Genomic DNA, 27,815 nt, shown 5'->3' with positions numbered 1-27,815 from the left:
AAGTTTGATTATATAATTACTGTAATAAAATAGTTTAAGGATTTATTTATTTTTTTCTTTGATGAACTGATGGGTTCTTTGCAAGCTCATGTAAGGTTGAACAGATCATAAGAGAAGATTGATGAGAAGGCATTCAAATGAAAGGAGAAGAAACTAGAAATGAAGTGTATGTTGGCAAAGGACGTGCCAGAAGAGGTTTTCGTGAAAGAAAATATGGCAGAGGTAGAGGAAAAGGCTATTTTGATGGATAAGAGAGACAGTCTGTTGGTGAGCAAAAGGAGAATATGAGCGCTGTTCAATATTACAATTACAAGAAATTTAAGCATGTAAAGGTAAATTGCTGGAATCATGTGAGCTATGTAGAAGAAAAAAATAAGTTATTTATAACTCATTTAGTTTCAAATGATATTTGATTTGTGGATAGTGGGTGTTCAAACCATATGACCCCTAATAAATCACTATTTAAGGATCTTGATGATTCAAAAAAGTTGTAAGTCAGATTTGAGGATAACAAGCAGATGCAAGTTGAAGAAAAAAGTATCATTACAGTAGAGTCAAGCAATGGTAAAATAAAATTACTTTTTGATATCTTCTTTGTTCTTAATTTGTCGCATAGTTTATAGGGTGTTAGACAACTAATGGCTGTTGGATGTGTAATTATGTTTGAAAATGGAGTATGTGTGATTAAAGATAAATTTAGGCAACCTATGATGAATGTACATATGATAGAAAATAAGATGTTTTCACTTAAAGTTTCTAACGTGGAAAAGCTAGCTCCCATTGTTAGCAGAAAAGATGAATAAAAATTATAGCATCTGTGATATAGACATCTCAATATCAAAGGCTTGCAGTTACTAAGTAAGAAAGGTATGGTTCTTAGATTGCCTAAAATTGAATCTCTTGAATTATGTAAAGAGTGTATTTATGAAAAACAAGTAAAAATGTCATTTTTAAGTGGACAGTTATGGAGAGCCTCTGAATGCCTTGAATTGATACATATCAATCTATGTGGGCTTGTGAGAACTACATTACTTCGTGGGAATAAGTATTTTTTGCTATTTACTGATGATTGTAGTTGAATGAGTTGGGTTTATTTTCTAATCAATAAGTTAGAGACTTTTGAAAGTTTCAAAAAATTCAAGACTTTTGTGGAAAAACAAAGTGGAGCTTTCATAAAGACTCTTCGCACTGATCGAGGAAAAAATTTTTTATCTAATGAGTTTAAACTTTTTTATGATGAAAATGGCATTCACAAGGAATTGACTGCATCTTATATTTCAGAGCAAAATGGTGTAGCTGAAAGAAAGAATCGTACTATTATGGAAGTAGCTAGAAGCTTATTGTAAGTGAGATGACTACTTAATCATTTTTGGGCTGAAGCTGTGGCAACTGCTGTTTACTTGCTAAATTTTTTTCTTACAAAAGCAGCCATTAATCAAACACCTTATGAAGCTTGGAGAGTTACAAAGCCGACAGTAAGCCACTTGAGGATTTTTGGTTATGTTGCTTATGCTTTGGTTAATTTTCAAACTCGTCACGAACTTGAAGAAAAATTTAAAAAATACAATTTTATGGGATATTGCACTCAATCCAAAGCATATCGTTTATATAATTCTCTTAGTGGCAAGGTGATTATTAGCAGAAATGTAATTTTTGATGAAGATACAAGTTGAAAGTGGAATGTCAAAAATGAGACTACTCAAGTTATAATTTCAAGTGAAAGTGAAAATCCAAGTAAGAATGCAGCAAATGAAGAGGTCGAATCAACTTTCACAAACCCTTCAGGTAGTTTTTATTCACCAGCTTTCTATCTCATTCCTCACTTGCAACCTCATTACACAGCAGTTCACCTTTTTTGAAAGAATTATCAAATAAAACACCTTCAAAAAGTTTAGATCCTTGAAGAAGATTTATGAAACTTGTCAATTTGCTCTCATTGTTTTAGATCTGACAACTTTTAAAAAAACAACAAACCAAGAAAAATGGTAAAATGCAATGCAAAAAGAGATAATGACAATCTAGAAGAATGAAACATGAGAAATGGTAGATTTACCAAAAGACAAGAATGCAATTGGCCTTAAATGAATGTTTAAAACTAAATACCACGCTTATGGAATCATTCAAAAGCATAAAGCCCGGTTGGTGGTGAAGTGATACTCGTAGCAATAAGGTATTGATTTTGAAGAAACTTTTTCTCCGGTTGCTCCATTTAAAACAGTGAAAATTATTTTAGCCTTGGTTACACAATTTCATTGGTCTGTTTATCAATTTGATGTCAAGTCTACTTTTTTAAATGGAGACTTGAAAGAAGAGTTGTATGTCAATCAACTTGAAGGGTTTATGATCAAAGGTAAAGAAACAAAGGTGTACAAGTTAAAGAAAACACTTTACAAGCTGAACCAAGCACCACAAGTATGGTATAGTAAGATTGATAGATATTTTTGTCACAATGACCTTACAAAGAGTGAGAATGAGTTTACTTTTTATGTGAAGAAGAAAGAAAAATATGATATCATAATTGTTTGCCTTTATGTTAATGATATTATTTATATGGGCTCATGTGATTCTCTTGTTGCTGAATTTAAAGCTAACATGATGAAAGAATTTGAAATGTCAGACATGGTTCTATTGCATTGTTTTTTGGGGCTTGAGGTGAAGCAAGTCCAGGATGGAATTTTCATTTCACAAAGGAAATATGCAATGTATCTACTTAAAAGATTTATTTGCTCAATTGCAATCTAGTTGCCATATGCATGAACATGAATGTGAAGTTACAACTTGAAAATGATTCAAAAAAAGTTGATGCAAAGACTTTTAAAAGCTTAGTAGGAGGTTTGATTTATCTGACCCATACTAGACTAGATATTGCATTTTCTGTTGGTGTAATATCTATGTTTATGTAAAGTCCTACAAAATATCATCTTGGAGTGACAAAAAAAGGCTTACATTATTTGCCAAAACTAGTGATTTTGAGATTTGGTATTGGCAAATTACAAACTTCAGGTTATATAGATGTGATTGGCCAAGTTTATTAGATAATAGAAAGAGTACTTTGGCAAATGTTTTCCCTATTGGATCAGGTGACATCAAATGGAGTTTAAAGAAACAAGCTACAACAATTGTATCATATTTTTGTAGCAACTTTAACAACTTGTCAAGCAATTTCGATTAAAAAATTTCTTGCGGATCTTTGTCAGGTTCAGGATGGATCAACTAAACTTTTTGTGACAACAAGTCAGCAATTGTTATGATAAAGAATCCAACATTTCATGGGAGAACAAAGCACATCGACATTCGCTTTCATTTTATTCGTGACTTAATTGCAAATGGCATAATCAAAATGGAGCATTGTGGAACGGATGAGCAGCTAGTAGATTTTCTCACCAAAGTACTTTTAAAAAAAAAAATTTCTACTTTAGATTACATCTTAGAGTATGTGATTTTGAATCAAAGGGGAGTGTTGAAGAATGATTCAAAATTGAGTTCACGTTTGGGCTCCAAGTCTTGATTTTTAGGATATAGTTGGTAGTAGACAATGATTTTTAGAATTAGTCGTTAATAGTTGTTGGTAGTAGTTGTTAAACATGGTTAAGTGATTCCTAATATTTAACCACTTTTCTCACTTTTTCATTATCTGTTAACTGTTTGAGTTTTTTTTTCTATGAACCCATTAAAAGACTAATTGAATTTAATAGAAATGCAAAGAAATTTATTTACAATTACCCAAAATTTGTTATTTTCTTGTGTGTTGGTGATTTAATTTTAGAAAAGCCTACCTACTTCCCCAACAGGTGTTACGGTCATAGGAGCAGAAGCTCCATCAGCCTATCATATGGCGCCAAGGACAGAAAATGCTAAACAGATTGGTGGTAGTCGATGCTTCGCCAGTTAGTGTAGGATTAACTGGTAGTACAGAAAAGAAGAAGAGAGGTAGACCTAGGAAATATGGACCAGATGGGACATTGGCAAGGGCATTGTCGCCAATGCCTATTTCCTCATCTGTCCCACCCGTAGGAGGTGAGTTCTCTAGTGGAGGAAAGCGGGGGAGAGGGCTGGCAGTGGCTACCAGATTAAGCATCAGAAGGGAATGGAAATGGAGAATTTAGGTAATAAGCCCTTTTGAAGAAAGTCGTTTCTTTTAATTCAAATTAGCATGTTGTTGTTTTAGTTTGAGTTTGCTACATGGAAGATGGTATGAGTTTCCTGTTATGGATTTGGCAATGGATAGTAATGTTTCTGGTTTCTGTTTCTTGGAGTATGCTTCAAACTAAGTGCAATTAGTTCTGCACTAGGGTTTAGAAACAGGTCGCCTGGTTTATTTGGAAATTTCTGAATAAAGATTCCATATGTGAAGTCAATCCTTAATAATACTTGTTAAACCTTTTGTGGGTCCTTATCAAAGATGCCGTTGTTCAGATTTGGAAGAATAGTGCTGGTTTTGTGAATGAAAAAGTGGCCTTTTTGTGGGGTTGGTGTGATTGTGTGAGGTGGAATATTTTTCTTGTGGCTAAGATTTGTTTCCTCTTTCCTTTTCATTAAGGATTTTTAAGATGCTCCCAATGATAGTAACAGAATGAAGTTATTAAAGCAGCCATATTGCTTGATTGATAATTTCTTTTAGTTACCAAGGATTGAGAAGAAATAAAATATGTTTCTATTTCTGGCCTTCTTGAATCTGGTTTAAAGGGTTTCTGCATAAATATGTTGGTTCCAATTTGAAATCCTTTGTTGAATTCATGCCAAATCTCAAGCATGTAGTAGATCTATGTTAGTTTGACAAACAGGGCTGAAGTGTATATTAGCACATAATTTTTTTACTTTAACAGAAAAATTCCATATTTATAGATCTTCCTTATTGTTTTATAGGCGAGTGGGCTGCTACTTCTGTCGGAACAAATTTTACACCACATGTCATCACTGTCAATGCTGGTGAGGTATGTTTTGATATGGGAAAGAGATAGGAGAATATCTTTATTAGTTTTTGAAGGTTTGGGGTCCATCTTTTTGTGGCTGTTAGTGATCATTCAATTTGTGATGGATCTTTTCCTTGTTTATGTTTCTAAACCTTAGATCTTAACACATTGCCACTATCAAATCTTGACGTTTTTTTCCAACAGGCTGAACTAGTACAAATAACTATTATAATGCAATAGGTTATAATCAGAGACTACATGAAATTTAATTTTGTGTTGTGTTTGGGAGAATTTGCAGGTCTCTAAGGTGTTTGTTATCTTAGTTTTGCTTCTTGAACTATGAGATTCATGTTAAAGATAAGTTTAGTGGTGGCACCTTTAGCTATTCTTTTATTTACTCCATATTCAGGAGGGTTTCTTTATCAGTAAATCTACATTTTTCCTTACTCTCCATCTTTGACTTTCTATGGTGTTCAAGGATTTAACTATGAAGGTGATATCATTTTCTCAACAAGGACCAAGAGCTATTTGCATCCTATCTGCTAATGGAGTAATTTCAAATGTTACATTTCGTCAGACTGATTCTTCTGGTGGTACGCTTACGTATGAGGTTAGGCAAATTAGAAATTACCATCACATTCCAAAATATGTGGAGTTTTCCATAATATCTATAGTTTGTAAGTTTAGTTTCTCAAAAGTGTATGCAAAGATTCTCAATAATGACGGGTCTGATTCTGGGTTGTGAATCAAGGTTTGTTGCATGATGTGCTTTGAAAACAAGGTTTGAAATGAGACTATCTGTTAAATGGAAAGCATGTGTAAATATTAATGTTAGCCGGAGTGTTTAATGTGTAAATTTGTCAGGCTATCGAAGAATATAGGATTTAAGAAGGGACAAAACTTTAAACTATACTCTTATTAGTTCCAAAGGTTATTATGCCTATAAATGTTCATAATGAGCTGGTACATTGAGGAAGATGATGCATCGGTGTAAGTTAAAGTTCCACCGAGAAAGCATTTTATCGGGACTAGTTTCGAACTATCAGTGCATACAACTTGGTATGTTTTACTGAGGAACTGATCATAAGCAGATGGTTCACATTATTCTCCAAGACTAGTGCTATTTAGGTGTGTGAAATAGTTGTGTGCTATGAAGATACAAATAACAGAAAGATAAAACTGTTGCTGAATACTCCTGAAATCAAATGGATAAGACATACTGTTTGACGGACAGGAAGGGGCATAACTTGCAAGTATGATGAGGGACGTATTACCGTGCGTCAACTACAGTTTGTAGGATTAGTCTTAGTAACCAATGGCTTATCTATATGAGAGGAAGAAGGATAGAAAAAGAGGATTTACTTGTTCGGACATGAACTTGTTATGCTGTTTTGATTTTCTAATCCTTAAAACAACCTCACCTATCCTACTTTCTTGTAGGGTCGCTTTGAGATACTTTCCTTGTCTGGATCCTTCATGCCTACAGAGACTCAAGGAACGAGAAGTCGATCTGGTGGGATGAGTGTCTCTTTGGCAAGCCCTGATGGCCGTGTTGTAGGGGGAGGAGTTGCTGGGCTTCTGGTGGCTGCTAGTCCTGTACAGGTAAGCCTTTTAGTTTTAAATTTTCCCTTACATTTTAGAAGCAGTAGTATGTTTAATGTGGGGGGCTCTCTTGCTGCAAGTGATTGTCTAGTCTGAGCAATATGCTGAGCATCTGATCAGACACAGTAATCCTTTTCTACAAGAACAAGAATTTGCATCAGTCAAAAAACATGCACGAGGCTTTTGCCAAAATCGTAGAAAACTGGAATTGATGGGCCATTCTAACATTTCCTGACAATATGTGGTCTTGAAGACATTGGTTAATCTTTTGCTCAATTATCAGGTTGTCGTGGGTAGTTTTTTGCCGGGCAACCAGCATGACCGAAAACCCAAGAAGCAGAAAAATGAGTCCATACCAGCCACTGTTGAACCGAACCTAACTGTATTCGCTGCACCTGCTTCAAATGCAGAAAAAGAGGATATCATAGGTGTACTTACGCAACAAAATTCGAATGCCCCGAAACCAAACCTGTCCACCGCTACATTCCGAAGAGAAAATTGGGCCACCATGCAGGAACCAAGAAATTCAGCAACTGGCATCAACATTTCTTTGCCTGCAGTTTAATTTATTAAATAACAATCATTCATCCCGGAGGCTATCTAAATCAAACCCTGATGTTTATTTTTTTCCAACAGTGGAGTTCATGGGTTCTTGAATATTAATGTAGGATAATGTAGGATTGGCATCCCTGATATCCTGCTAGGTTTTAATGTCACAGGCAAAGACATCCTTTTTCTGATTTATGAATTAATTGATGGCAACTGTCAAGAGATTTTAAAATTCCCCAATTACGGAGTAGTGAATTTTTCGTCAGCTTTATTAATCGGACTTCCTTGATCCTTAAATAAATAACTTTGGTTAAAATCAGATCAAAGCTAGTACTACGTAAAAGATTTAACATCCTTCCTTTATGGAATATCGGTAATGGCACGCAGGATGAAATGGTCTTCAAACTATTTGGATATGTTATTTGTTTTATATTTTACATGTAAAATATATGTCATAATTTATATAAATAAATATTTTTTATTTTTATTAAAATTTTAAATTATATTATTTTTCAAAAAATTGTTTTGTTTATATTTGGTCATAACGGAGTAACCACCGAAATTTTATACAGTCTAGACCTAGCCTAGCCTAGCCCCTGCCATTTATTCCTTGCATTATGTACATATATTATAGAGAAACTAACCGTGATTCATGAAGCTTGCGGGTCGATTGTGCTAACGAGAAACGACATATATCGATCCGTAGGAGGGAGCTTCTTTTTCTAGTTGGACGACCACGTCCCTCAAACTTGTCTCTAGCTGTCTGATACGAGGATATAGTTAAAATGTAAGAGCCAATATCAAACGGAAAGCGAGATTATTTCCTATCTTATCCCTGCCAAAAAAAAAATAATAATAAAGACATTCTTTCCTGTCCATAGCGGCGCCGCCGTGGCATCAATCTTAAGAGTACATGAGTCTTTCTACCCCAAAAGTTTCTAAAATTTGATTTCCTAATTTCATTACTTAAATTGACTTATAACTAAAATTAATAATCGACAAAAATTGCAAATGAACTTCATCAAAGGAACAAAGCAAGCCTTATTTCACAAGCTTGAAAGTTTAAACATTGAAAAAAAAAATGAATTTTATGTACTTTTTTCATCCACAAACTCCCTTAAATTATGTTTGTGTTGGGCATTATACGTTATTAATTAGAATCAAACAGCAGATTGCTGTGTCATGTCCATCGACTGATGACGTAGCGAAGGACTTCCTGGATTTCGGATAAATCTAAATCTGGTGAGATATAAATAAACAAATTAAGATCAATATTTGACTATGCTGCAAGCTTGTTCACACTGAGTATTATAATTCTCAAGTAACCAAATTCTTTATTTTCCTTTGAATGCTTTGTACTCTTATTTGTCTCATATCTTGGTTTTCCACATATAATTCCAAGATCCAAGTCACTTCCCTGACGATATTGTTTACACCTTTTTTCCGTTTGGTTTAATGTTCCTATCAAAAAGTGAATGCTGAGAAACTTCCGGGCAACCTAGATAAGTGCTCTTTCTGGTTTTAAAAATGTAGACTATTTATTAGAGAATGACACTTGTAAATTGTATAATTGATTATAGCCTACAAGCTTGCAATTAAGTAATCCAGGAAGTAGACTAACTTTCTCAAAATATTTACAGTAGTACTCCCATTGTTTCGTAATGGAGTCTCTAAATGCCAATGGGACACTAAGACCCATCAAAAAGATCTCCTTCCACTTGGAAAACATATAGAGGGAAAGTACGTACCATAGAACTCATTAGTTTAGATTGGCATGGAAGGAGATAGGTTTCCTGTCTTTAGGGTTTTAAGTATCTCTTTGCCGATCTTGTTAATCTTCTTCACTTTGTTATTTTCAGTTACTAAGTATCATGAAATTCTTTTCTCCACCTGCTACTTCATCACCTTGGCAAAATCTAGTCGCATAGCTGTGTTTTTCGTGTTCAACGTTATCATTATCATTGTCCTTGTTGGAAGCCTTAAGCCATCCGATCATCAAGATGCAGCTGGTCATCAGTTGATCACCTCTTATCCTCCAGCTTATTATGTCATTGATGCAAATGATGATCCCGAAGACAATCATGGTTACGATGGTCATGAAGAAAATGATGATGATCTTGATATAGAAGATGATCAGGGTAGTGAAGAAGACGAGAAAGATAATGATTTGGAAAGAAGAGCAGAGGAATTTATAGCCATGGTCACCCGAACATGGAGAGAGGGGTTACTTACTGAGAGGCTTCTTTGCATAACAGCAAGTTAATAAGTCTCAACTCTCAATTATCCAGCTATATCTTCCCCATGTACATATTATGCGCATAAAAGAATATGTACAGTATCAGGTTTGGTTAATTCCGTAGATAACATGGTATTGAAAGATCAGGAGCCTTGGCTTACTTATTTCTCTTGGGGCTCAGGGAGATTTGTATGGATATATATATGAATTGAAGCCATGGACTGTATATATATTACTGCTCGAGAAGATGCGACTGAGCTGATTGTTACTAAGCTAATTAAGCTGGTTTATTTTTGTAAATCAAGATTGTTTATCAATTGTATGTATTGTGTATGGTGAATAATTTATAGGATGAAGATGTAATTTTATAGTGTGAATATTGGCAGTGATTGAACTCCAAAAGCATCAGTTTATCAGGCTGTTTATTAGGTACTAAATAAGTAAAGGGCACTATACTATAGGAAGAAATTTGATAGGATCAAATAATATTTACAATTAATAAAATAAAGTGAGAAGTCATTGTCAGTTGAATTTGTTGAGAAAGAAACACCACATAAATTTGCCATATATTTCTTAATTCTTTATTACCGGTGAGTCAGGTGGGTTAGGTCAGGTAATCCAGCCTGACAGTTATACATGCTTACAACCTAAATTCCAAATGGCAAACATATCTCTGATCTGTCATTTTTGCCGCCTGACGATCTTCATTTTCTTCAGTGTAAACTTCTTTATAAATGGTCGGTCATCTTGCTCTGGTCTGAGCCATTTTTGTAAGGTTTTAGGCAGCTTCGTTTTTTTTTTTTTTTTTTGGTTTTTATCTGCAGCTTGTTTGATATACATATTCTGCAGTTTAGTGCAGAAAAGTACATACCTAATCAGATTAATCAATTGTACAATCAGTAACTTTACAATTTTTTTCTTTTTGACTATGCAAAACACTATTTCATTTTTTTTCTTTCCCTAAAACAGATCTCAAGAATATTTACTTTAGACGGCACGTAAATGAAGTACATAACTTCCACATTTTCTCCCTTGTCTTTACCCTAATGTCTCAATCATCTTTTATGGCTTCCAGAGCGGACAAAGTTAAAATCTCCGATTTTTATCCACAAAATTCAGCATTCAAACAAGAGCAATTAATCCAAATGCATATGGTCGGTAAAGTGGGGTCTCACCAAGATTCAACATTGGTTGTAAATTTAGTTGATTTTGGCTTGATTCTTCTCATTGTTTCTGTCAAAGTTAGGGTGTGACAGATTATTTTCAATCAATTTGTTGATAGTAAAAGCGGCACGCCAAGTTGCCAACTGTGAGAATCTTTTGACCTATACAGATCTCCAAAAAAGATGATCAGAACAGTTGGAAAATTGCAAGTTCACCTCTAGCTGCTATATTGTAATTTGACTGGTCTTCAACCATCTTCTTTAGGAATATGATAAATCATTAAACTCCTCATCGCTGAATGCGCAAAAGTATATTCTCAAACAGAGAAGAGTGTTGGAAAAACGAAAACTGGAGCATCAAGGCTGCAGCCACCGTTATTAAAATTACCAATACATAACAATAAAGGGGATGTTAAATCGTGGCCAAAAATACAGAGGTCTGAGCTTGTTCCACCCGAATGTTTTTGTCTGAATCAGCTGATGAAAAAAACCTGAACATGCCCAGAACAAATTGTAATGTAAGCAAAAGTAATGAAGATGGTTTGTTGCCATTCATTTCTCATAAGTTCGCAGCAAAAGTTCTCATTGTATATTATGAGTTATGACCCAATTCGTCGTACATATTTATTGCTCAATACCTCAATTTAAAATGAAAATTGCAGAAAGTAAATATAAAAACTTACAGTGGGCATTCACCAAAATCTGTTTAATAATCATCATTTCCTACCGTCCAAAGCAACCTGAAACAGATTTTAAGATGGAAGTCGCTTGAAAAAAGGCCAACATGTAATTTAAACAGGACTACAACAAAAAAAAAATTCTCATTTGTCTGATTAATTTATTACCAAAATATAAAAATAACTAGAAGGATTATCAGATAGCCAAGTTTCATAAGTCGCTGCTTCTTTTCCCAATTCAGTTGATTGTAGATCTCAGCTACATCGATCAGGTGCCTTCTCCTTTTATACCTGTTCATTCAATAACAAAAATCATATCTGATTTGATAAACTGAAAAAAAAAAAAAAAAAAAAAGAGGGTAATTTTGAAGGATTAAGAAAAAAATATAAAAACTTACGATCTGAAATTATAGTATAAATATGGGAGAGACAGGAAACACATAAAAGAATGTCCTGTCATCAAACAGACCAAACAGAAAACGGCTTGTATTACAAACTCCGGCATGACAACCATGTTTATTCGAGCTGCCGAATCATAAGGATTAATGTAATCAAATTCCAAATCAGCAAAACACATCAACTGCATGCAAAAATGCCAATATTCAACAATTATTAACAGCTAAATTTACGAAGGAGGATTAAGGTTTAATTAAAGTTGTGATTAAAACGATATAAATTAGATTAAATATTGAAAAAAATTAACCTGATAACTTATAATGGCGAGAAGAGTTATGAGGAGGAAGAAGGTCACGAGCCATCCGAACAGATTCCCCATGCCCTTCTTCCGCTTTCTTTTTCAAATCTGGACCTCTGTTTTTTTTTTTTAATTTTAATTCAAAGGCAATTTCTATGCCGCCAAACGGGGCTTTAGGCATTGGTTGAGAATTGAGTAGAGAGAACTAAGGAGAAATACTGTTCCGCCATTTTTCTAATTCCAATTGGTATTTTTCAATAGATTAAAATATTAAAAAACCTTATGTTTTTTCAAAATTCAAATAATTCCTTACTCAGTTAAATCATTAAAGTATTATTTTTTAATTAAAATTTTATTTTACATAAAACTACTAAAATTCATTACAAAAACAAAAAAAGGTTTACTTGAAAGAAAATATAACTTTAAGGATTTAATTAAATAAAAATAATATTTTAAAATTTTAATAGGATATAATAAAAAATAAAAAGTTTTTATAAGAAATTTTAAAAAGTAAAAAGATTTTCAGAACGCAATTCGTCGGTCTATCATAACTAAAACATGTAACATTTCAATCCTTCAATGAAAGATTTTCTAATATAACTAATACTTTATTTAGTTTCACTGGGCTTGGGTTTGGGTCCCAATGGGTCTAAAACCTAACCGAACCCGATATAGAAAAGGCTCGATCGTGTTTTCTTGCTGGCAAAGCTAAATGAAATCCGATGCAATAAACGTTCCCCAAAACGAAATTGCAGCCTTCCTTTATTTTTCTCCTTTGTCGACTAAGTGTTTCTCTGCTCCTTTCACCATGACCAAGCAGCAGGCTAACTGGTCTCCTTACGATAACAATGGAGGGTATTTCTTTTTATCAACCTAAAAAGCATTCTTTTGTTCTTTTTTACCGTTCAATTTCGTTTTTTATTGATGTTATTATTTATGATTGCCCTAAATTATAGATCTTGCGTAGCGATCGCTGGAGCCGATTACTGTGTTATCGCAGCTGATACTAGAATGTCTACCGGTTACAATATCCTCACCCGCGATTACTCCAAAATCTGTAAACTGTATGTTCTTTTCTCCAATCCTTTGTTTTTGGTATGGAAAATAGAACTTTGGAGTGGAAGTTGCCTAATAATTTCTTCTGAAAATGATAATCTTTCAATTGTTTTTAGTAAAAGAGAAAAGCGCTAATGGCTTTTTTTTTTTTTTTTTTTTCACATAAGATCTTTTTAAGTTCTAATTGACGGGAATGGCAGATTTTGGTCTTTAAAACTAGTAAGATACATTGAATAAAAGTAATTCGACGCTTTATGGAGAAATTAAGAAATTTTGTGCAATTGCTAAAAGGATTTGCCTCCAATGGTTGAAGTAGTAAACTAGTTCGATTTTGTGAAATCTGTCTACCGGTCATGGAATGTTAAGGTAGTTTTGCCTTCAATGTTTGAAAGGATTTGATACTTGATTCCATTTCCATTTAGATAATGGTATAGAACTGGGAAGGTTTTCCAACAAGCTGTCATCGTATGTTTGGTAGTTGTTTGAGTGATAGTGTTATTGTTATGGAACTCTAGAGGAGAGCAACCTACATGTTTTCATAACTAAATACTTGAAAAGGTAAAGAAAAAGATATGATAGTTTATTCACTCTCCCCAATTAGATCAAGATCTGTGGTATGCGTTTGGAAGATAGACAGTTAATACCTAGATAATGTGATTTTAGTTGCTGCATCTTATTGTTTTAAAATAAGTGTTAATGGAGGTGTAAACGAGTGGGAATAATGTATATACTCTCTAATGATTGACTTGATTTTTTGTTTTTCAGCTTTTCCCTTTCTTCTTCTGGGTTCTCATTGTGTCTCTTACTTTAACATTGCAGAGCAGATAAATGTGTTATGGCATCCTCAGGGTTTCAAGCTGATGTAAAGGCTTTACAAAAGCAACTGGCAGCTAGGCACTTGGTAAGATTTCAACTTTCAAAGATATGATGGAACTTTTGTTTTGCATATGAATGTTGGCTTCACTTGACTTACTGTCCTACAATAATATCAAAAGACAAAGGCATTTAATTTTATGTAGCTTAGAAATTTAAGAACCAAACTATAATCAGTAAGGCTTTATAAGCATTCTACTGCAGCTAATATAATAAATATATAATTCCAATGGTGCTTCTCAAAATACAGATTTATCAGCATCAGCACAACAAGCAAATGAGCTGCCCTGCAATGGCTCAGCTGCTGTCCAACACCCTTTATTACAAGCGCTTCTTTCCTTATTATTCTTTTAATGTTTTAGGTGGCCTTGATAACGAAGGTAATCTTTTTTGAGCCTTAGTTGCAAGTTTAAGCCTTTCTTTGTATTATGAATAGGAATTAATATTCTTATGTTAAACCATTAGGAAAAGGTTGTGTTTTCACGTATGATGCTGTTGGTTCCTATGAGAAGGTTGGATACAGCTCCCAAGGTTCTGGTTCAACACTCATCATGCCTTTCTTGGATAATCAACTGAAATCCCCCAGCCCTCTCCTATTGCCTGCCCAGGTGTGCTCCTAATTTTGAATATTCTATGTTTAGATTCATTTAAACTTTTCATATTTTTCATCTCAAATCCATGATTTGCAGGATGCTGTTACTCCACTTATGGAAGCTGAAGCTATTGATTTGGTTAAAACTGTTTTTGCATCAGCATCTGAGAGAGATATATACACCGTGAGTTATATTTCTTTTTGTTTCTATAACTGGGTAACTTAGGAAGGCTGTTTTTGAATTCTGGAGCACAACATTGATTACTGCTATGTCTCAATCCAAGTCTGCTTTTAATTTATGCTGTTCCCTTATGCTTATACTTAGAAGATTCCAGTTAGATCCCTCTTGAAACTTCTGTTTGTTGATTTCTAATAAAGGTGCATTAAATTTTAGCTTATTTTGGTCATATATGCTTTGAGCTTGAGGAATGTTTAATTTATAGAGAATTTGAAAGCGTTCCATTCTTATCTGCACAAGGTGCTGATCCTAAGTGCCTCAAATAATAGATGAGCTCCCTTGTTGGTTGTTTCCGGCTGGGCTTTCTCTGGATCTCACTTCTCTGAATCAGGAGCATGAAATATAAAACTCATGTGTACCTTCAAGTTACCCACTTGCAATAAATTTCTCCTCCCTAGAACTTGGGCTCGGAGCCTTGGAATGGTTTACCTTTTAGTGTCAATTACATCTCTAACTTTTTTTTTTTTTTCAGGGAGACAAACTTGAAATCGTTGTCATAAATGCTGATGGTATCCGCCGCGAATATATGGATCTGAGGAAAGATTGATTGATTTTTACTCTGAACTTGGTTAGAGCTTTTGCAGAAGTGGAATACTTGAATTAATGGAATGGTCAGTTGTGTTTTTACCATGGTTCTCGTATTAATGCGGCTGCTGCTAGTATTGAACTATTTTTTTGTATTCTGACTGTGGTGGTACTTAAATCATGCAGTTGATTTTATCATGACTTATCTATCTGCTGTTAAGCAAAAAAAACCTTGGATAACGTTTCATGGATGGCAATGGCATGAAGCATGACTCTTTTGATTATGTTTGGCAAATTGATAATGAAATGCTGTCCAAAACCCAATTGTTGCAAGAGCACAGTAATGCAATTGGTCTGTTGATACAGTGTGAGATCTCTTTATATTATGCAAACAAAAATGAAATAAATCTTGCATCTATGATTTATTACAAAAGCTTGAGACTCTGCTATTCCACGGGTCAATCCTGTGATGAGTAATCTGTCCTGTGAAACAAAAATCGAAGAGTACAATGTTGTTTTCCCTGATCGGTTAAATAAACATGGAGGCCCTTCAAAACGTTTCCTCAGATGCCCATCCTTTCTTTTCTAACCCCAGTCGCAATGCCTGTAAGGAAAACATGGTAGTGTTATTTGTTAATTTGCGACTAAACTTGCCTTAGATCAGAGATTCATGAGACCTTTACCTTGATTCTTTTCCTGTTGACATCAAAATCGAAGTTTCCAATCCTTGATGCTGATCGGTACTCCACGATAGAATTCTTACCCGGTGGAAACCAGAACTCGACATCATCCACAAACTGGTGGACCAGAAAAAGAAATCAGTTAACCCAATTTGCATGTCGTGCTCGTTATGTTTGGTGTTGAAGAAGTTAAACTTACCCCTAATATAGGACTTTCATATTCCACAAGCACATAATCGTCTTTCATCTCCACAATTTTGGGAGTATATTTGTCTGGTTTCGTTGATTTTATCTGCAATATGCGGTAGAGATTTTCAGACTCGGCCATTTACATTGAATTTGAGCATTGACTGCCATGGAGTACAAAAGTAATTCTAATAATCAGCTAGAAATTATACCACTTGAAGAAGCTCTTCCATTGCCACTTCTCGAGTCACAGGCTTTTTCCTATTACGCCCTCCGTTGTAGTTCCTGTTTTAAAAAATCAATGTGCATCACATTCTTTTTTTTACGAATATATGAAAAAAAGTCGGTGCGCATTTATCATGCGTTGCGGTTTACCGACCAAAACAAGCGCATCAATTTTGACCAAAAACAAAAAAGGGGAAAAAGAAGGAAGATGGAGAGAGCTTTACCATGGAGGAGCGTAGTGGATGGGATCGCTGACATTCTCAGAAGTTGATATACAATTCTTGGTAGCAGGGCAAAGCGCAAGAGCAGGCTGATTTTTCTGCACTCCCAGATATTCTGGCTTCTTCCCACTGTATAACTATTCACTACTTTGTTAGCCATTTTAAGAACCCAAAATCAACGATTATTAGAAATGGTGATAAGGAAAAGAAGGCGTGGACACAAAAACCTGAAACTGAAGATGGCCCCAATAACAGCTAATTCGCTGCTCCTCAATATTATCTCCCTTCAAAATCACAGAAAATTTCAGCTTCAATTCTAAGTTTGAAGTAGACACGAATTATGATGAATATTTTAATTATTTACACCGAGAAAGAACTTGCCTTCCAGGAATTTGGTGGTCGGGTTTATCGTCGGGCTGCTGGGATTGAGAAAGAACGATTCGTGGAACAGTGGAGATTTTGTGGGTGTGAGCTTTGTTTTTGTATTTGTTGCGGTAGTAAGAGTAAATGCTTGGTGAAGCCATTGATGCCATCCCTTACTGTCTCTGTCTGGGTCGCTCGTTCACTGGCTTCCTGGTTGCTAGACGGCTAGTTTAGCATTTTTATGGAGCAGCTGCAGCCAGAACGCCACTGACCTTGCTATTCAACGACGCCGTTTCTATCATACACTCCAGAGTATAGCGGGCTGCTTTGATAAAAGTTATTGGGCCTGGTAAAAATTTTAGGTTCAGGCGTGGGCTAGTATTTTGAGGTTTTACCTTGCACTGGCCTAACCTGAATGACGTAACAATGTTCATTTGAGTGGGAAAAAAATTAAAATCCTAAGGGACCATTATGTAATTTGGCAAAACCTGCTGACCCCGGGCAGCTAGAAGAAAGAGAAGCCTGTAAATAAGCTGTGCACACAAGTTCTTAGTCACAGTCTTTTGTTCGCTAACTGCTTTTCAATATTCATCTTTATGGCTTATATTAACCTATGCCCTTTTCCGTTTAGGTTTTAGGCTTATTCATCACAGGTTGCCAGCATTTTCAGCTCTAGCAAACAGCCTCTTCATATGCTGTCAATTCTGGTATATTCTGTTATGTATAGATTCATTGTTGCTGATGTATTTAAACTCGAATCCAATGTGTTACCCTCCTTCATTTTCCCTAGAAATATCTTGAGGAAAAGGTTAGCCTACAAGAACAACTTCTGGTTACTCCAACTAATATAGAAAAAGGTTTCCTTGGTATGTGTTCTTGTTTGTGATCAGATTAATTGCTCCTTTATATCCTTATTATTTCTTCTGTTGTTTTATTTTAAATGTTGTCATCTTTTGTCTAATTCTTAACATTGCAATGCAGAACCATGATGGTTTCATTTGTGTATGCGTGGTTGTGTATGGGCTGGGGCTCTTGAAGCCATAGTTTCATATTATATACATGCAACATCTAATTAATAATTGAAGTTTGCAAAACATTGACTTAATATTGCAACGCTAAAGATTTTGTTGGCAAATATGCCACTGGAGAAGAAGTATACGTGGTACATTTTACAGTTGTTTCTGTCCTTGATGAATTTACCATTCTACAGAAACAAGTTATATAGAAATTTGCAAACCTGATTATATGTTAAAACCTCCATGAAAATTAGTTCATCAAGACAAATATTCATCTTGGCTTAGTCCTTGATGAATTTTTAGTTAGGAAGAGTAGGATCCAATACCATTGGTTTTGACCAATTAAAAGGTCTAAAGCCTTTTTTTTGTTGTCAATGACCTAATAGAGCCGTACTTATATAAAATTTTAAACAATAAAAGGAGAGATGTATAATAGAGAGAAAGTGGTGATGCTAAAAACAGGATAAAAAAAAAGTCAAGAAAAATAGAGAAAAAAGAGAGTTGATTGAATGGAAGTTAATCAATGGTTTAATTAAGTTAAAATTTTATTAACAGGTTTATGATTTAAAATTTTACATTCTAAATTATGAAGATCAAGTTTGAAGCTCTCTAAGAATAAATCAATGGTGTATTTGTTAAGTTATCTATTTGATAAAATTTTTTCAATTATTTTTTTAGTTGTCGATTAACTCTAGTTTTAGCTAGAGAAGAACTTTGTATATCTATTATTTGATAGTGAAGATTTTTCTGATGATTCGTAATTTTTTTCCTTTGCACTAAAAGCTTTTTTCACGTAAATTTTGGTGTGCTTTATTTTTTTTACGTTGTTGATTATTGATTGTTGTATATTACTGTAAGTTTATTACGTTATATTGCTTCTGCATTATTATGTTTATAGTTTCAGGCCCAACAAATGGTATTAGAGTAAGGGTTATTTTGAGACATTAATACAGAAACAGCCCAAGGTAAAAGTAAATTATGTTTGAAATCATGAAAGGTGATATAAGTTTCACAATAAAATTGATAGCATCAAATTATTCAATTTGAAAGTCTATGGTAGGGGATTATTTATATTGTAAAGATTTGTATGAATCGGTATTGGGTGATTCAATTAAACTAGCAGATATAAAATATGAAAGCTAGAAAAAGTTAAATAGAAAGACGTTGGCTATAATAAAAAAAATGGATTAATATTAGCGTGTTTCATCATTTAACACATGATACAGATATTTATACTGTTTAAAAAAATGACAGCATTATATGAGAGAAAAATATATATGAATAAAATTATGCTTGTTAAAAAGCTTACAACTTTATAGTACAAGGATGGACGATTGATTACAAAGCACTTCAGTGATTTTCAAGATATATTTAATTGAATGACTACTATGGAGCTTAAGATGGATGATAAAATAAAGGCGTTGTTTCTTTTGAGTTTATTACTAGACAGTTGAAATACTCTAGTTATGATTGTTCTTAATTCAGCTTTTGATTATAAGGTGACATTAGAGATAATAAAAGATAGTATGCTTAATGATGAAGCAAAGAGAAAAGTTTTAGAGGGAATCAAGCTTTGGTCACAAAGAATAAAGGTAAAAACATCAACAGATGTCAAAACTCAAAAAATTGTAGTAAGTCTAAACATAGATCTAAGTTCAGAGATAAAGTGAAGTGTTTCCATTGTAATAAAACAGGTCATCTAAAGTGATATTGCAAAATCTTAAAGTAAAAGTGGAAAGATGAGAAAGATAAGAGTTCAGATGATGGCAATGTTGCAGCAGTGAATTCAAATAGTAATTTAGTTACTTTGATTTGTATACATTGTGATTGTAATCATGTTGGTGATCTTGGTATTGAGTAGATAGTTGACACAAGAATGACATATCATTGTGTTCTTAAGAGGGAGTTGTTTACAATTTATAAAGTATGAGACTTTGGTTGCACCAAAATGAAAAACAAGAGTGTGTCGTAAATTGTTGAGAGTGATGATATTATTGTACAAACTAGTATGGGTTGTATGTTCACTTTGATGGTTGTTAGACATATTTCAGATATAAAAATGAACTTGCTTACTATTAATGTCTTTAATAAAGAAAGATATGAGAGTCGATAACAGAATGGGTAATAGAAACTTCTCAAAAGATTTATGGTAGTTGCAAGAGAAAAACTATGCTACATAATATATAAGACATGAATACAATTGAATGGTAACTAGATAAATGCCGTTAAGGATGATGTTTTAGCAAACTTATGGCATAAGAGGTTGGCACACATAAGTGAGAAAAAGTTACAAGTTTTGACAAGATAGTCTCTCATTCCCTTGACTAAAAGTATATCTCTTTATTTATATGATCATTGTTTGTTTGACAAGTATCGCAGAATTTTTTTTCTTAAGAGTTTTCAAAGAAAAGAAAACAAATTAGAATCGATTCATTCTGATGATTGTGATCTTATTGAGGTTAAGTCATTGGGTGGTAGCAAGTATTTTATTACTTTTATTGATAATGTTTCACATAAGACTTATGTGTATATGTTGAAAAATAAAAGTCAAGTATTGTAGTATTTTTAAAAATTTCATACCATAGTGAAAAAGATGATAAGGCTGTCTTTGAAGTATATTCAGACTGATAATGGTGAAAAATACACATATAAAGACTTTAAAAAGTATTATTCAAAACATGAGATCAGGCATGAGATGATAAAACCTAGAACATCACAGCATAATGGTGTAGCTGAAAGGATAAACTACACCATTATAGAAAAAGTCAGATATATGCTAAAGATGACAAAATTACCAAAGTCATTTTAGGGTGAAGCAGTCAATACAAATTATTATTTGCTTAACAGATCACCATCAATTTTTTTGGGCTTTGACATTTCAGAAATAATGTAGACAAAGAAAAATACTTCATATTCTCATTTAAAAGTTTTTAGGTGTTATGCATGTGCTAAAAAAGTAAAAGTCAAAACTTGATAGTAAAGCCACAAAATGTGTATTTGTAGGATATGGTGATAAAGAATTTGACTATAGAGTATGAGATCCAGTAAAGAGAAAGACAGTCAGAAGTAGAGATGTGATTTTTCATGAATTGAAATCATAACAGACCTTAAAAAAAATGAGAAGACTACATGAGTTACTATTAAATATAATGTTTTAACATCGATAAGGGTTTCAAAGGAAAGAGTCATAGATTGTGAAAATAAGCAAGAAATAAAATTTAAAGATATGAATGAACCAGCCACAATTAGTAATAAGCTAGATGCAATCAGTTTTAAGTAAGGAGCAATCATCTCTACCTGAGAATATTGAGTAGGGTGAGCAGTCCTCTCCATTAAAGAATGTTGAGTAAGATGAACTACCCTTAGCATCAAGTGATGTAGAGTCTCAGCCTAAGAGATTTACTAAATAGCACAGGTCATCTATCAAAGATCTAAGTTTAGATTTTATTTTAGTTACCAGAAAGAGGGAGCTGGAGAGCTTTCAAAATGTGCAAGCTACTCCAGATAGAGAGCATTAATTAAAAGTAATAAAAAAATATGGTTATTACAAAAAAATGGTACATACGATCTTGTTAAACTTTCGAAAGAGAAAAGGTTATTGAAGAATAAATAAGTGTTTAAGTTGAAAAAAGATGATGACAAATTAGTGAGGTACAAGCTTGATTAGTAATAAAAGATTTTTTTAAAAAATCAGGCATCGATTTTGATGAGATCTTTTCTTCAATTATGAAGATGAGTTTCATTCGAGTGGTGTTAAAATTAATAGCTAGTTTGAATTTTGAGCTTGAGTAACTTGATATCAAAACTGTATTTTTATATGGTGACTTGTATGAAGACATTTATATGAATCAGTTTAAGGGTTTTAAAGTGATAGGAAAAGAACACTTAGCTTGCAAACTAAAAAAAAATTTGTATGGCTTGAAACAAGCTTCGTGACAGTGGTACAAAAAATTTGATTCTTTTATAGTGAGCCATAGCTATAAAAAAACGTAGTGGATCCTTATGTGTATAATAGAAAATTCTCTGATGGTAACTTCATTATTCTCTTATTATATGTTGATAATATGTTGATTTTGAGATAAAATGTTGGTATGATTCACAGGTTGAAAAAATAATTATCTAAGTCCTTTGATATGAAATATTTAGGTCCAGCAAAATAGATCTTCGGTATGGATATCATCTGAAATAGAAGAGCTAAAAAGCTATGGTTATCACAGAAAAAATATGTTGAATGGGTGTTTCATAAATTCAACATGCAATATGCTAAATCAGTTAGCAGTCCACTTACCAACCATTTTCATCTAAGTAAGAAATCTTATTCGGTGATTAAGAAATAGCAACTAGTTATGTCTAGTATTTTTTATTCTCTTCTAATTGGTTCTTTAATGCATTTTATGGTTTGCACATAACCTGACATTACTCATGTAGTTGGTATAGTGAGCAGATTTTTTTTAATCCAAAAAAAGTTCACTAAAAAGCAGTGAAATGGATTTTCATATATTTGAAGGGCACTTAAAAAATATGCTTGAGTTATAGAGTTTCACAACCAATTCTATAATGGTTTACTGATGCTAATATGACAGGTGTTCTTGATGATAGAAAATCTATTTCAGGGTATTTGTTCATTTTTGCAAGAGGAGCTGTTTCTTAGTAGTTTAAGTTACAGAAGTGTATTACCTTGTCAACTACAAATGTTTGAGTATATTGCAGCAATCAAAGTAGGTCAAAAAATACTTTGGATGAAATATTTTCTTCTTGAATTGGGGTTGAATCAGAAAGAGTATGTGATATTTTATGATAGCCAGAATGTTTTAGATTTGAGTAATAATGTTATGTACCATGCTAAAATGAAGCACATTGATATTAGATATCACTGGTTATGTTCGATGATTAAGGAGCAGCAAATACTATTAAAAAAAATTCATACCGATAAGAATATAATAGATATATTGACTAAGACACTTCACAAGGAAAAATTTGAGCTCTACAGTAACTTGGCGGAAATAGGTTCTTTGGCCAAGTTAAGTTCTAAATAAAATTACTATGGTAATGAATTTTCTCCTAATATGACTGAAGAGGGAGATTGTTAAGAAAAATGGGGTCTAACCCCATTGGTTTTGACCAATGAAAAGGTTTAAAGCCTTTTTTTTTTTTTTTACTTAGGAAAGCCCTACTTATATAAAGCCTTAAACAATAAAATGAGGGCTATGTAATAAAGAAACAGAAGGTGGTGGCGCAGAAATTAAGAGAAAAAAGAAAAGCCAGGAAAAATAGAAAGAAAAGAAAAAAGGGAGAGTTGGTTGAATGAAAGTCGATCCGTGGTCCAATTAAGCTGAAATTTTATCAGCAGGTTTATGATTTAGAGTTCTACATTCTAAATGATGAAGATTGGGTTTGGAGCTCTGTAGGAAAAAATCTAAGGTGTATTTATTAAATCACCCATTTAGTGAGATTTCTCTAATCGTCATCTACTTGTTGATTAACTTTAGTTTTAATTAGAGAAGAACTTTGTATATCCATTACTTGATAGTAAAGATTTTTTCGGTGGTCCGTAATTTTTTTCCTTTATACTGAAAGATTTTTCACATAAATCTTGGTATGCAATATTTTTTTCTATATTATTTATTATTATATATTACTGTGAATTTATTGTAATATATTGCCTCTACGTTCTTGTATTTATTGCTTCAGACCCAACATTTTTACATGCTACAAATGCTGATTTTTTATTACTATAAGTTGTTTCTTCTTGGTTCTTGGAAGTTATTCCAACAGTTCTTTTAATTTCTCCCTCACATATTTCTTTTATCCAACGTTGTAATCTTTTCACTTGTACTCTGTGAGTTCATGACCATTTGGCTTTAGTTTTGATGCTTTTTTTTTACTGTTATTCTTCCCCTTCTTTTTATTCCATTATCAACAATATGGAATTTGTCACTTACAGGCTGATGTATGTGTGGCAGTGGCCATAGACAGGTTTAAGATTGACATGGTAAAGTAGTCTTTCTCTTTTATCCCCATCTTAAATTTTTCTTAGGTTTTGATTTATCACATCTAAGTGCCAATTTTATGCTCTATTATATTAGTGCTAAGAAGTTATTGTGCCGTAAGTTCTATGGCATAATTAGTTACACTGAATAGTTAATTAAATATTTAGCATATGAATTTAGGAAAAACATATAAATTGGTATTTAAAATAATAAAATATTGTATCTTAAATTTTTAAATAATAAATTGTGTCAATCCAAATTCTAATTTCGTTAATTATATTAACTTACATATATGATGATTGACAAATACTTATAAAATTCTACCATATCAGTTTATACAATTAGTATCTTGAAAGCATATTTCTTTAATTAGCATTGGCAAGAGAAATCTAGTACTCTTAAAATTCTATGAAAACTTTGATCTCAATCAAATAGAATCATAATTTCTAAATGGTAACCTTTTTTTTTTCAATCAAAATCCGTGTTTCATTCCGACAAGGAAGGTCCGTCCCATTGTGAAAGTTTTAGGCCGCGAGACTAGGCTGGGTAGCACTCTAGTAGAGTATGGAAAATGCCTTCTGTTCCGTAAACTATACTTATTTCTTAAAGTAACTGCTATAAAACATTAAAACTTGAAAGTCATTGTTATAGAACATTAAAAACTTTATTTTCAAAGCATCCAAAACCCCCCTAAATGACCATGATTCAAGCAATATCTCATCAACTTGTTTCCATAGTTGTAGTACGATACATTTGTTCTTTAGTAATTTAAATAATAGAATTAGAAACTGTATTTTTAAATTATGAATTATCCTGTTATTTGTGTTTTTGATTGCCTCATTTCCTTAATTCCCAAAATCTATCCTAATTAATGAATAGAGTAAAACTTAATTTCAAAGTTTTCGATCACATGAAATGAAGGAGAATTAATTAACCTTTCTAAATCTCTAATCAATAATTGACTTTTTGAGCCTACTTCCATTGTTTCTCACGCTATATATGCAAATTTTCCTGTCCATACTCTAAAATCTGCGTGAATACTATACCAGACGTATTGATCATTAGAAATTAAGAAGCCAAAAGCGAAAAATGCTACCATATCAAACCCTCGAAGAAGCAGCGTTGGCTCTGGGAAGAAATCTAACATTGGCTGAGAAACTTTGGTACAATTATTCGGCTCGCAAATCAGACTTCCTTCTTTACAGTCATAATATATTATTCTCGTGCTTGGTGTTCTCCTTAGCCCCTCTCCCCTATGCGTTCATCGAGCTCAGTCAGTCAGAGTTCATGGCCAAGTTCAAGGTTCAAACCAAGATCAAAATATCATTCTCCAACATGTTTAAATGTTACACAGATGTTATGAAGAAGTTTATTGTTGTTGTGGGTCCTTTTCAAATCGTTTCATTCCCTATCGTTAAGGTATATAATATATATGGTAAATTAAAAACAGCTACTCATTCAAATAAGCTTTTTGTGGTATTTCATTGTTCCTTTATATCTTTTTATGTGTTTGAATTTGGGTGTGGAATCGCAGGGGTTTGGAATCCACACAAGTTTGCCATTGCCATCAGTGTGGGAGATTTCGAGTCAATTGGTCGTTTACTTTATTATTGAGGACTACACCAATTACTGGCTTCACCGGCTGCTCCACAGCAAATGGGGTTACGAAAAAATTCATTATAAGCACCATGAATACAGTGCTCCGATTGGATTTGCAGCTCCTTACGCCCATTGGGCAGAAATTCTGATTCTGGGCATTCCAACATTTCTTGGTCCACTGATAATTCCATGTCATATCATCACTCTTTGCCTCTGGATCATTTTATGCAATCTCGAGATTATTTACACTCACAGCGAGTAAATTAATTTAAAATTTAATTCAATCAGTTCATATAATCATCATAATTAATAAATTTAAAATTTAAATATACGATTATTTTTCTTAGTTATCCCCAGACAGTAATATACTGTATAAAAAAAATATTTGGGCAATTGCAGGTATGAGTTTCCATGGAGTCCAACCAAATTTATACCATTTTATGTAGGCGCTGCGTACCATGATTATCACCACTACGTTGGGGGACAAAGTCACAGCAATTTTGCTTCGGTTTTTACCGACTGTGATTTTATTTACGGAACTAACAGGGTTAGTATACAATTAATTAGCATCTAATTAATTTTAGGTCTACAATTAGCACATTGAAAGCTTGCGGAAATGCTTAATTTGATGAGTTCTTTTTACTAATAAGTTCCTTATCTTAATTAAGCAGGGTTACCGTCACCACGAGCAAGCCCTTAACAAGGTATTCCTTAACACGATATGCATTTTTCGCCCTTGCAACCAAACTTAGTTTAATTGAAAGTCTAAGTTGATGAATAACAAGGGGTTTGACTAATTAATTAATACATATTGCTGGTAAATTAACATAACTTCTCTCGGATATTGTCTTAATTGATAAGAGAGTTTGCTCCTCTTTTGATTGTTTAGAATTTAAATTTATTGGGAGATTATGAAAAAATAGTTTTTCATAAATTCGTTAGGTCAAATATAAATAAACTTATCTAAATGGATTTAAAAAAAGAAAAAAGAATATATTAGACGAAATTTAAGAATTTCTTAATGTTAAAAAAAAAATCAACTTGGCACATTAATATTACTTTTTTTTTTTCTAATTTAATGTCCATGCAGTTGAAACACATTTGAAGAATTGGTGGCGAACAAAATGGAAGTGCCATTGGTTTCGATCTTCAATTATAGAACAAAAGAAAAAGCATCTTTGTTTGTTTGTTTCGAACTTCAATTATAGAATAAGTAAAATGTAGAGGATTAGCTTATTTCTTCTGTTTTACATCATGCTGGTCTTTCTTTGCACATGGAAGTATAATAAACTACTATAAAGTATTATTTCCCAATGATATAACTTGAAAGCAGTCCATTCCCCTCCTTCAATCCTTGTCTCTCTTCCTCTCACTATATATGACATTTCTTGCTAGAATCTACATATATGTAGATGTATTTGTAATGGTAGAGTAGTTAAAAATAGTCAGAAAGAAAAAAAAAATGCTGCAATACCATTCCCTTGAAGAAGCAACGTCGGGTGCAGGAAGAAATCTTACCTTGGAAGGGAAACTATGGTACAATTATTCAGCTGAGAAGTCTGACCTTCTTTACAGTCATAATTGTCTTTTCGAAATCTTGGTCTCCACCTTGGTTCCTCTCCCCTGTACGTTCATGGAGCTGAACCAGTCAAAGAAAATGGCCAAGTTCAAGATTCAACCAAATATCAAAACATCATTCTCCGATATGTTTAAATGTTATAAACATGCTATGAAGATGTTGATTTTTGTATTGGGTCCTCTTCAATTGCTTTGCTTCCCTGCTATTAAGCTACAGGCCTAAGCAGGAGATTTTAGGCCAATAGTTGGTTTACCTTCTTATTGAGGATTACTCCAGCCACTGGCTTCATCAGCTGCTGCTCCATAGAAAATGGGCCTACAAAAAATCCTCTGTGCACCATGAATAGAATGCCTTATTTGGATTTGCAGCACTTTACACCCACTGGGCTAAAAATTCCAGCATCTCTTGGCCCAGCTATGGTTCCTTGCCACATGATCACACTCTGGCTTTGACCATTTTTCTCCTTGTGGAGGCCATTCAGGCACGCAATGGGTAAACGCATATGAGCTTAAATTCCTTTTTTATTTGTTGGCATTGAGCAATAATTAATTAATGTGCATAAAAGCAGCTATGAATTTGCATGGATTAAGACGACCAAAGACATACCATTTTATGTAGGTGCGGAGTACCATGACTATCACCACTATGCTGGACAGATGGAGGTCAATGTCATAGCAATTTTGCTTCACTTTTCACATACGGAACTAATGGGGTTGTATGATATCATAAATATTATTATAAAATTAAATTAACATGTACTTTTGATTCTGTTTAGCTTTTTTTTATAATAATGCATTAATTTTTCACTTAACTAAAACTAAGCAAGGATTTTGCCATC

The 27,815-nt window shown here is 33.3% G+C and overlaps 6 protein-coding genes across 7 annotated transcripts; 4 read left to right on the top strand and 2 right to left on the bottom strand.

Moving 5' to 3' along the window:
* Positions 1–159: 159 nt before the first annotated feature.
* On the top strand, positions 160–2,742 carry LOC149512069 (uncharacterized). The gene is made up of 6 exons (XM_089752188.1): positions 160–267; positions 624–782; positions 1,257–1,311; positions 1,381–1,628; positions 1,677–1,785; positions 2,186–2,742. Exons 1-6 carry the CDS (start codon positions 160–162, stop codon positions 2,740–2,742), a joined length of 1,236 nt encoding a protein of 411 aa, XP_089608314.1.
* A 1,120-nt stretch (positions 2,743–3,862) lies between these two features.
* LOC111313007 (AT-hook motif nuclear-localized protein 1-like) lies at positions 3,863–7,295 on the top strand. Its single transcript, XM_089752489.1, has 5 exons — positions 3,863–4,106; positions 4,867–4,934; positions 5,392–5,523; positions 6,354–6,515; positions 6,799–7,295. Exons 1-5 carry the CDS (start codon positions 4,088–4,090, stop codon positions 7,078–7,080), a joined length of 663 nt encoding a protein of 220 aa, XP_089608615.1. The 5' UTR covers positions 3,863–4,087; the 3' UTR covers positions 7,081–7,295.
* A 3,120-nt stretch (positions 7,296–10,415) lies between these two features.
* On the bottom strand, positions 10,416–11,978 carry LOC111313290 (protein cornichon homolog 4-like). The gene is made up of 5 exons (XM_089752508.1): positions 11,844–11,978; positions 11,539–11,720; positions 11,309–11,431; positions 11,147–11,203; positions 10,416–10,954 (listed from the first exon to the last, which is right to left on the bottom strand). The coding sequence occupies exons 1-4, from the start codon at positions 11,913–11,915 to the stop codon at positions 11,170–11,172; spliced, it is 411 nt and encodes a 136-aa protein (XP_089608634.1). The 5' UTR covers positions 11,916–11,978; the 3' UTR covers positions 10,416–10,954; positions 11,147–11,169.
* A 550-nt stretch (positions 11,979–12,528) lies between these two features.
* On the top strand, positions 12,529–15,402 carry LOC111313791 (proteasome subunit beta type-1). Of its 2 annotated transcripts, XR_002693060.2 has the most exons (8): positions 12,529–12,689; positions 12,791–12,898; positions 13,710–13,791; positions 14,014–14,143; positions 14,229–14,371; positions 14,453–14,539; positions 15,066–15,204; positions 15,305–15,402. XR_002693060.2 is itself a non-coding variant. In XM_022914553.2 (7 exons), exons 1-7 carry the CDS (start codon positions 12,547–12,549, stop codon positions 15,138–15,140), a joined length of 768 nt encoding a protein of 255 aa, XP_022770288.1. In that variant the 5' UTR covers positions 12,529–12,546; the 3' UTR covers positions 15,141–15,402. The 2 variants fall into 2 exon arrangements, 1 of the variants encoding a protein (XP_022770288.1); XM_022914553.2 differs by having other exon boundaries at positions 15,066–15,402.
* A 57-nt stretch (positions 15,403–15,459) lies between these two features.
* On the bottom strand, positions 15,460–17,113 carry LOC111313792 (DUF1499 family protein). The gene is made up of 7 exons (XM_089752454.1): positions 16,808–17,113; positions 16,658–16,710; positions 16,434–16,559; positions 16,197–16,269; positions 15,998–16,090; positions 15,802–15,915; positions 15,460–15,722 (listed from the first exon to the last, which is right to left on the bottom strand). The coding sequence occupies exons 1-7, from the start codon at positions 16,961–16,963 to the stop codon at positions 15,669–15,671; spliced, it is 669 nt and encodes a 222-aa protein (XP_089608580.1). The 5' UTR covers positions 16,964–17,113; the 3' UTR covers positions 15,460–15,668.
* A 6,996-nt stretch (positions 17,114–24,109) lies between these two features.
* LOC111313289 (methylsterol monooxygenase 1-2-like) lies at positions 24,110–27,592 on the top strand. The gene is made up of 4 exons (XM_089752073.1): positions 24,110–25,218; positions 25,334–25,945; positions 26,070–26,102; positions 26,489–27,592. Exons 1-2 carry the CDS (start codon positions 24,889–24,891, stop codon positions 25,658–25,660), a joined length of 657 nt encoding a protein of 218 aa, XP_089608199.1. The 5' UTR covers positions 24,110–24,888; the 3' UTR covers positions 25,661–25,945; positions 26,070–26,102; positions 26,489–27,592.
* Positions 27,593–27,815: the final 223 nt, after the last annotated feature.

The sequence above is a fragment of the Durio zibethinus genome, chromosome 23 (genome assembly GCF_047325235.1).
Source record: "Durio zibethinus cultivar Kanyao isolate XHJ-2024 chromosome 23, ASM4732523v1, whole genome shotgun sequence".
Classification (NCBI taxonomy): domain Eukaryota; kingdom Viridiplantae; phylum Streptophyta; class Magnoliopsida; order Malvales; family Malvaceae; genus Durio; species Durio zibethinus.
The sequence above is the reverse complement of the archived record's forward strand: the minus strand, read 5'-3'. Positions and strand labels throughout refer to the sequence as shown.

Excerpts from the sequence above, each read along its gene's own strand:
- LOC149512069 (XM_089752188.1), top strand. The coding sequence starts at position 160 with ATGAAGTGTATGTTGGCAAAGGACGTGCCAGAAGAGGTTTTCGTGAAA. Across the intron at positions 1,312-1,380 it reads TGTAGCTGAAAGAAAGAATC|CTGTGGCAACTGCTGTTTAC; the intron begins GTACTATTATGG and ends TTTGGGCTGAAG. Across the intron at positions 1,629-1,676 it reads ATAATTCTCTTAGTGGCAAG|TGGAATGTCAAAAATGAGAC; the intron begins GTGATTATTAGC and ends ACAAGTTGAAAG.
- LOC111313007 (XM_089752489.1), top strand. Across the intron at positions 4,935-5,391 it reads TCACTGTCAATGCTGGTGAG|GATTTAACTATGAAGGTGAT; the intron begins GTATGTTTTGAT and ends ATGGTGTTCAAG. Across the intron at positions 6,516-6,798 it reads TGGCTGCTAGTCCTGTACAG|GTTGTCGTGGGTAGTTTTTT; the intron begins GTAAGCCTTTTA and ends CTCAATTATCAG.
- LOC111313290 (XM_089752508.1), bottom strand. The coding sequence starts at position 11,915 with ATGGGGAATCTGTTCGGATGGCTCGTGACCTTCTTCCTCCTCATAACT. Across the intron at positions 11,721-11,843 it reads TCGCCATTATAAGTTATCAG|TTGATGTGTTTTGCTGATTT; the intron begins GTTAATTTTTTT and ends TTTTGCATGCAG. Across the intron at positions 11,204-11,308 it reads CTAGTTATTTTTATATTTTG|GTTGCTTTGGACGGTAGGAA; the intron begins GTAATAAATTAA and ends AATCTGTTTCAG.
- LOC111313791 (XM_022914553.2), top strand. The coding sequence starts at position 12,547 with ATGAAATCCGATGCAATAAACGTTCCCCAAAACGAAATTGCAGCCTTC. Across the intron at positions 14,144-14,228 it reads AGGTGGCCTTGATAACGAAG|GAAAAGGTTGTGTTTTCACG; the intron begins GTAATCTTTTTT and ends TTAAACCATTAG. Across the intron at positions 14,372-14,452 it reads CTCTCCTATTGCCTGCCCAG|GATGCTGTTACTCCACTTAT; the intron begins GTGTGCTCCTAA and ends CATGATTTGCAG.
- LOC111313792 (XM_089752454.1), bottom strand. The coding sequence starts at position 16,963 with ATGGCATCAATGGCTTCACCAAGCATTTACTCTTACTACCGCAACAAA. Across the intron at positions 16,711-16,807 it reads ACCAAATTCCTGGAAGGCAA|ATAATATTGAGGAGCAGCGA; the intron begins GTTCTTTCTCGG and ends TTTTGAAGGGAG. Across the intron at positions 16,270-16,433 it reads ATCCACTACGCTCCTCCATG|GAACTACAACGGAGGGCGTA; the intron begins GTAAAGCTCTCT and ends TTTTTAAAACAG.
- LOC111313289 (XM_089752073.1), top strand. The coding sequence starts at position 24,889 with ATGCTACCATATCAAACCCTCGAAGAAGCAGCGTTGGCTCTGGGAAGA. Across the intron at positions 25,219-25,333 it reads TTTCATTCCCTATCGTTAAG|GGGTTTGGAATCCACACAAG; the intron begins GTATATAATATA and ends GTGGAATCGCAG.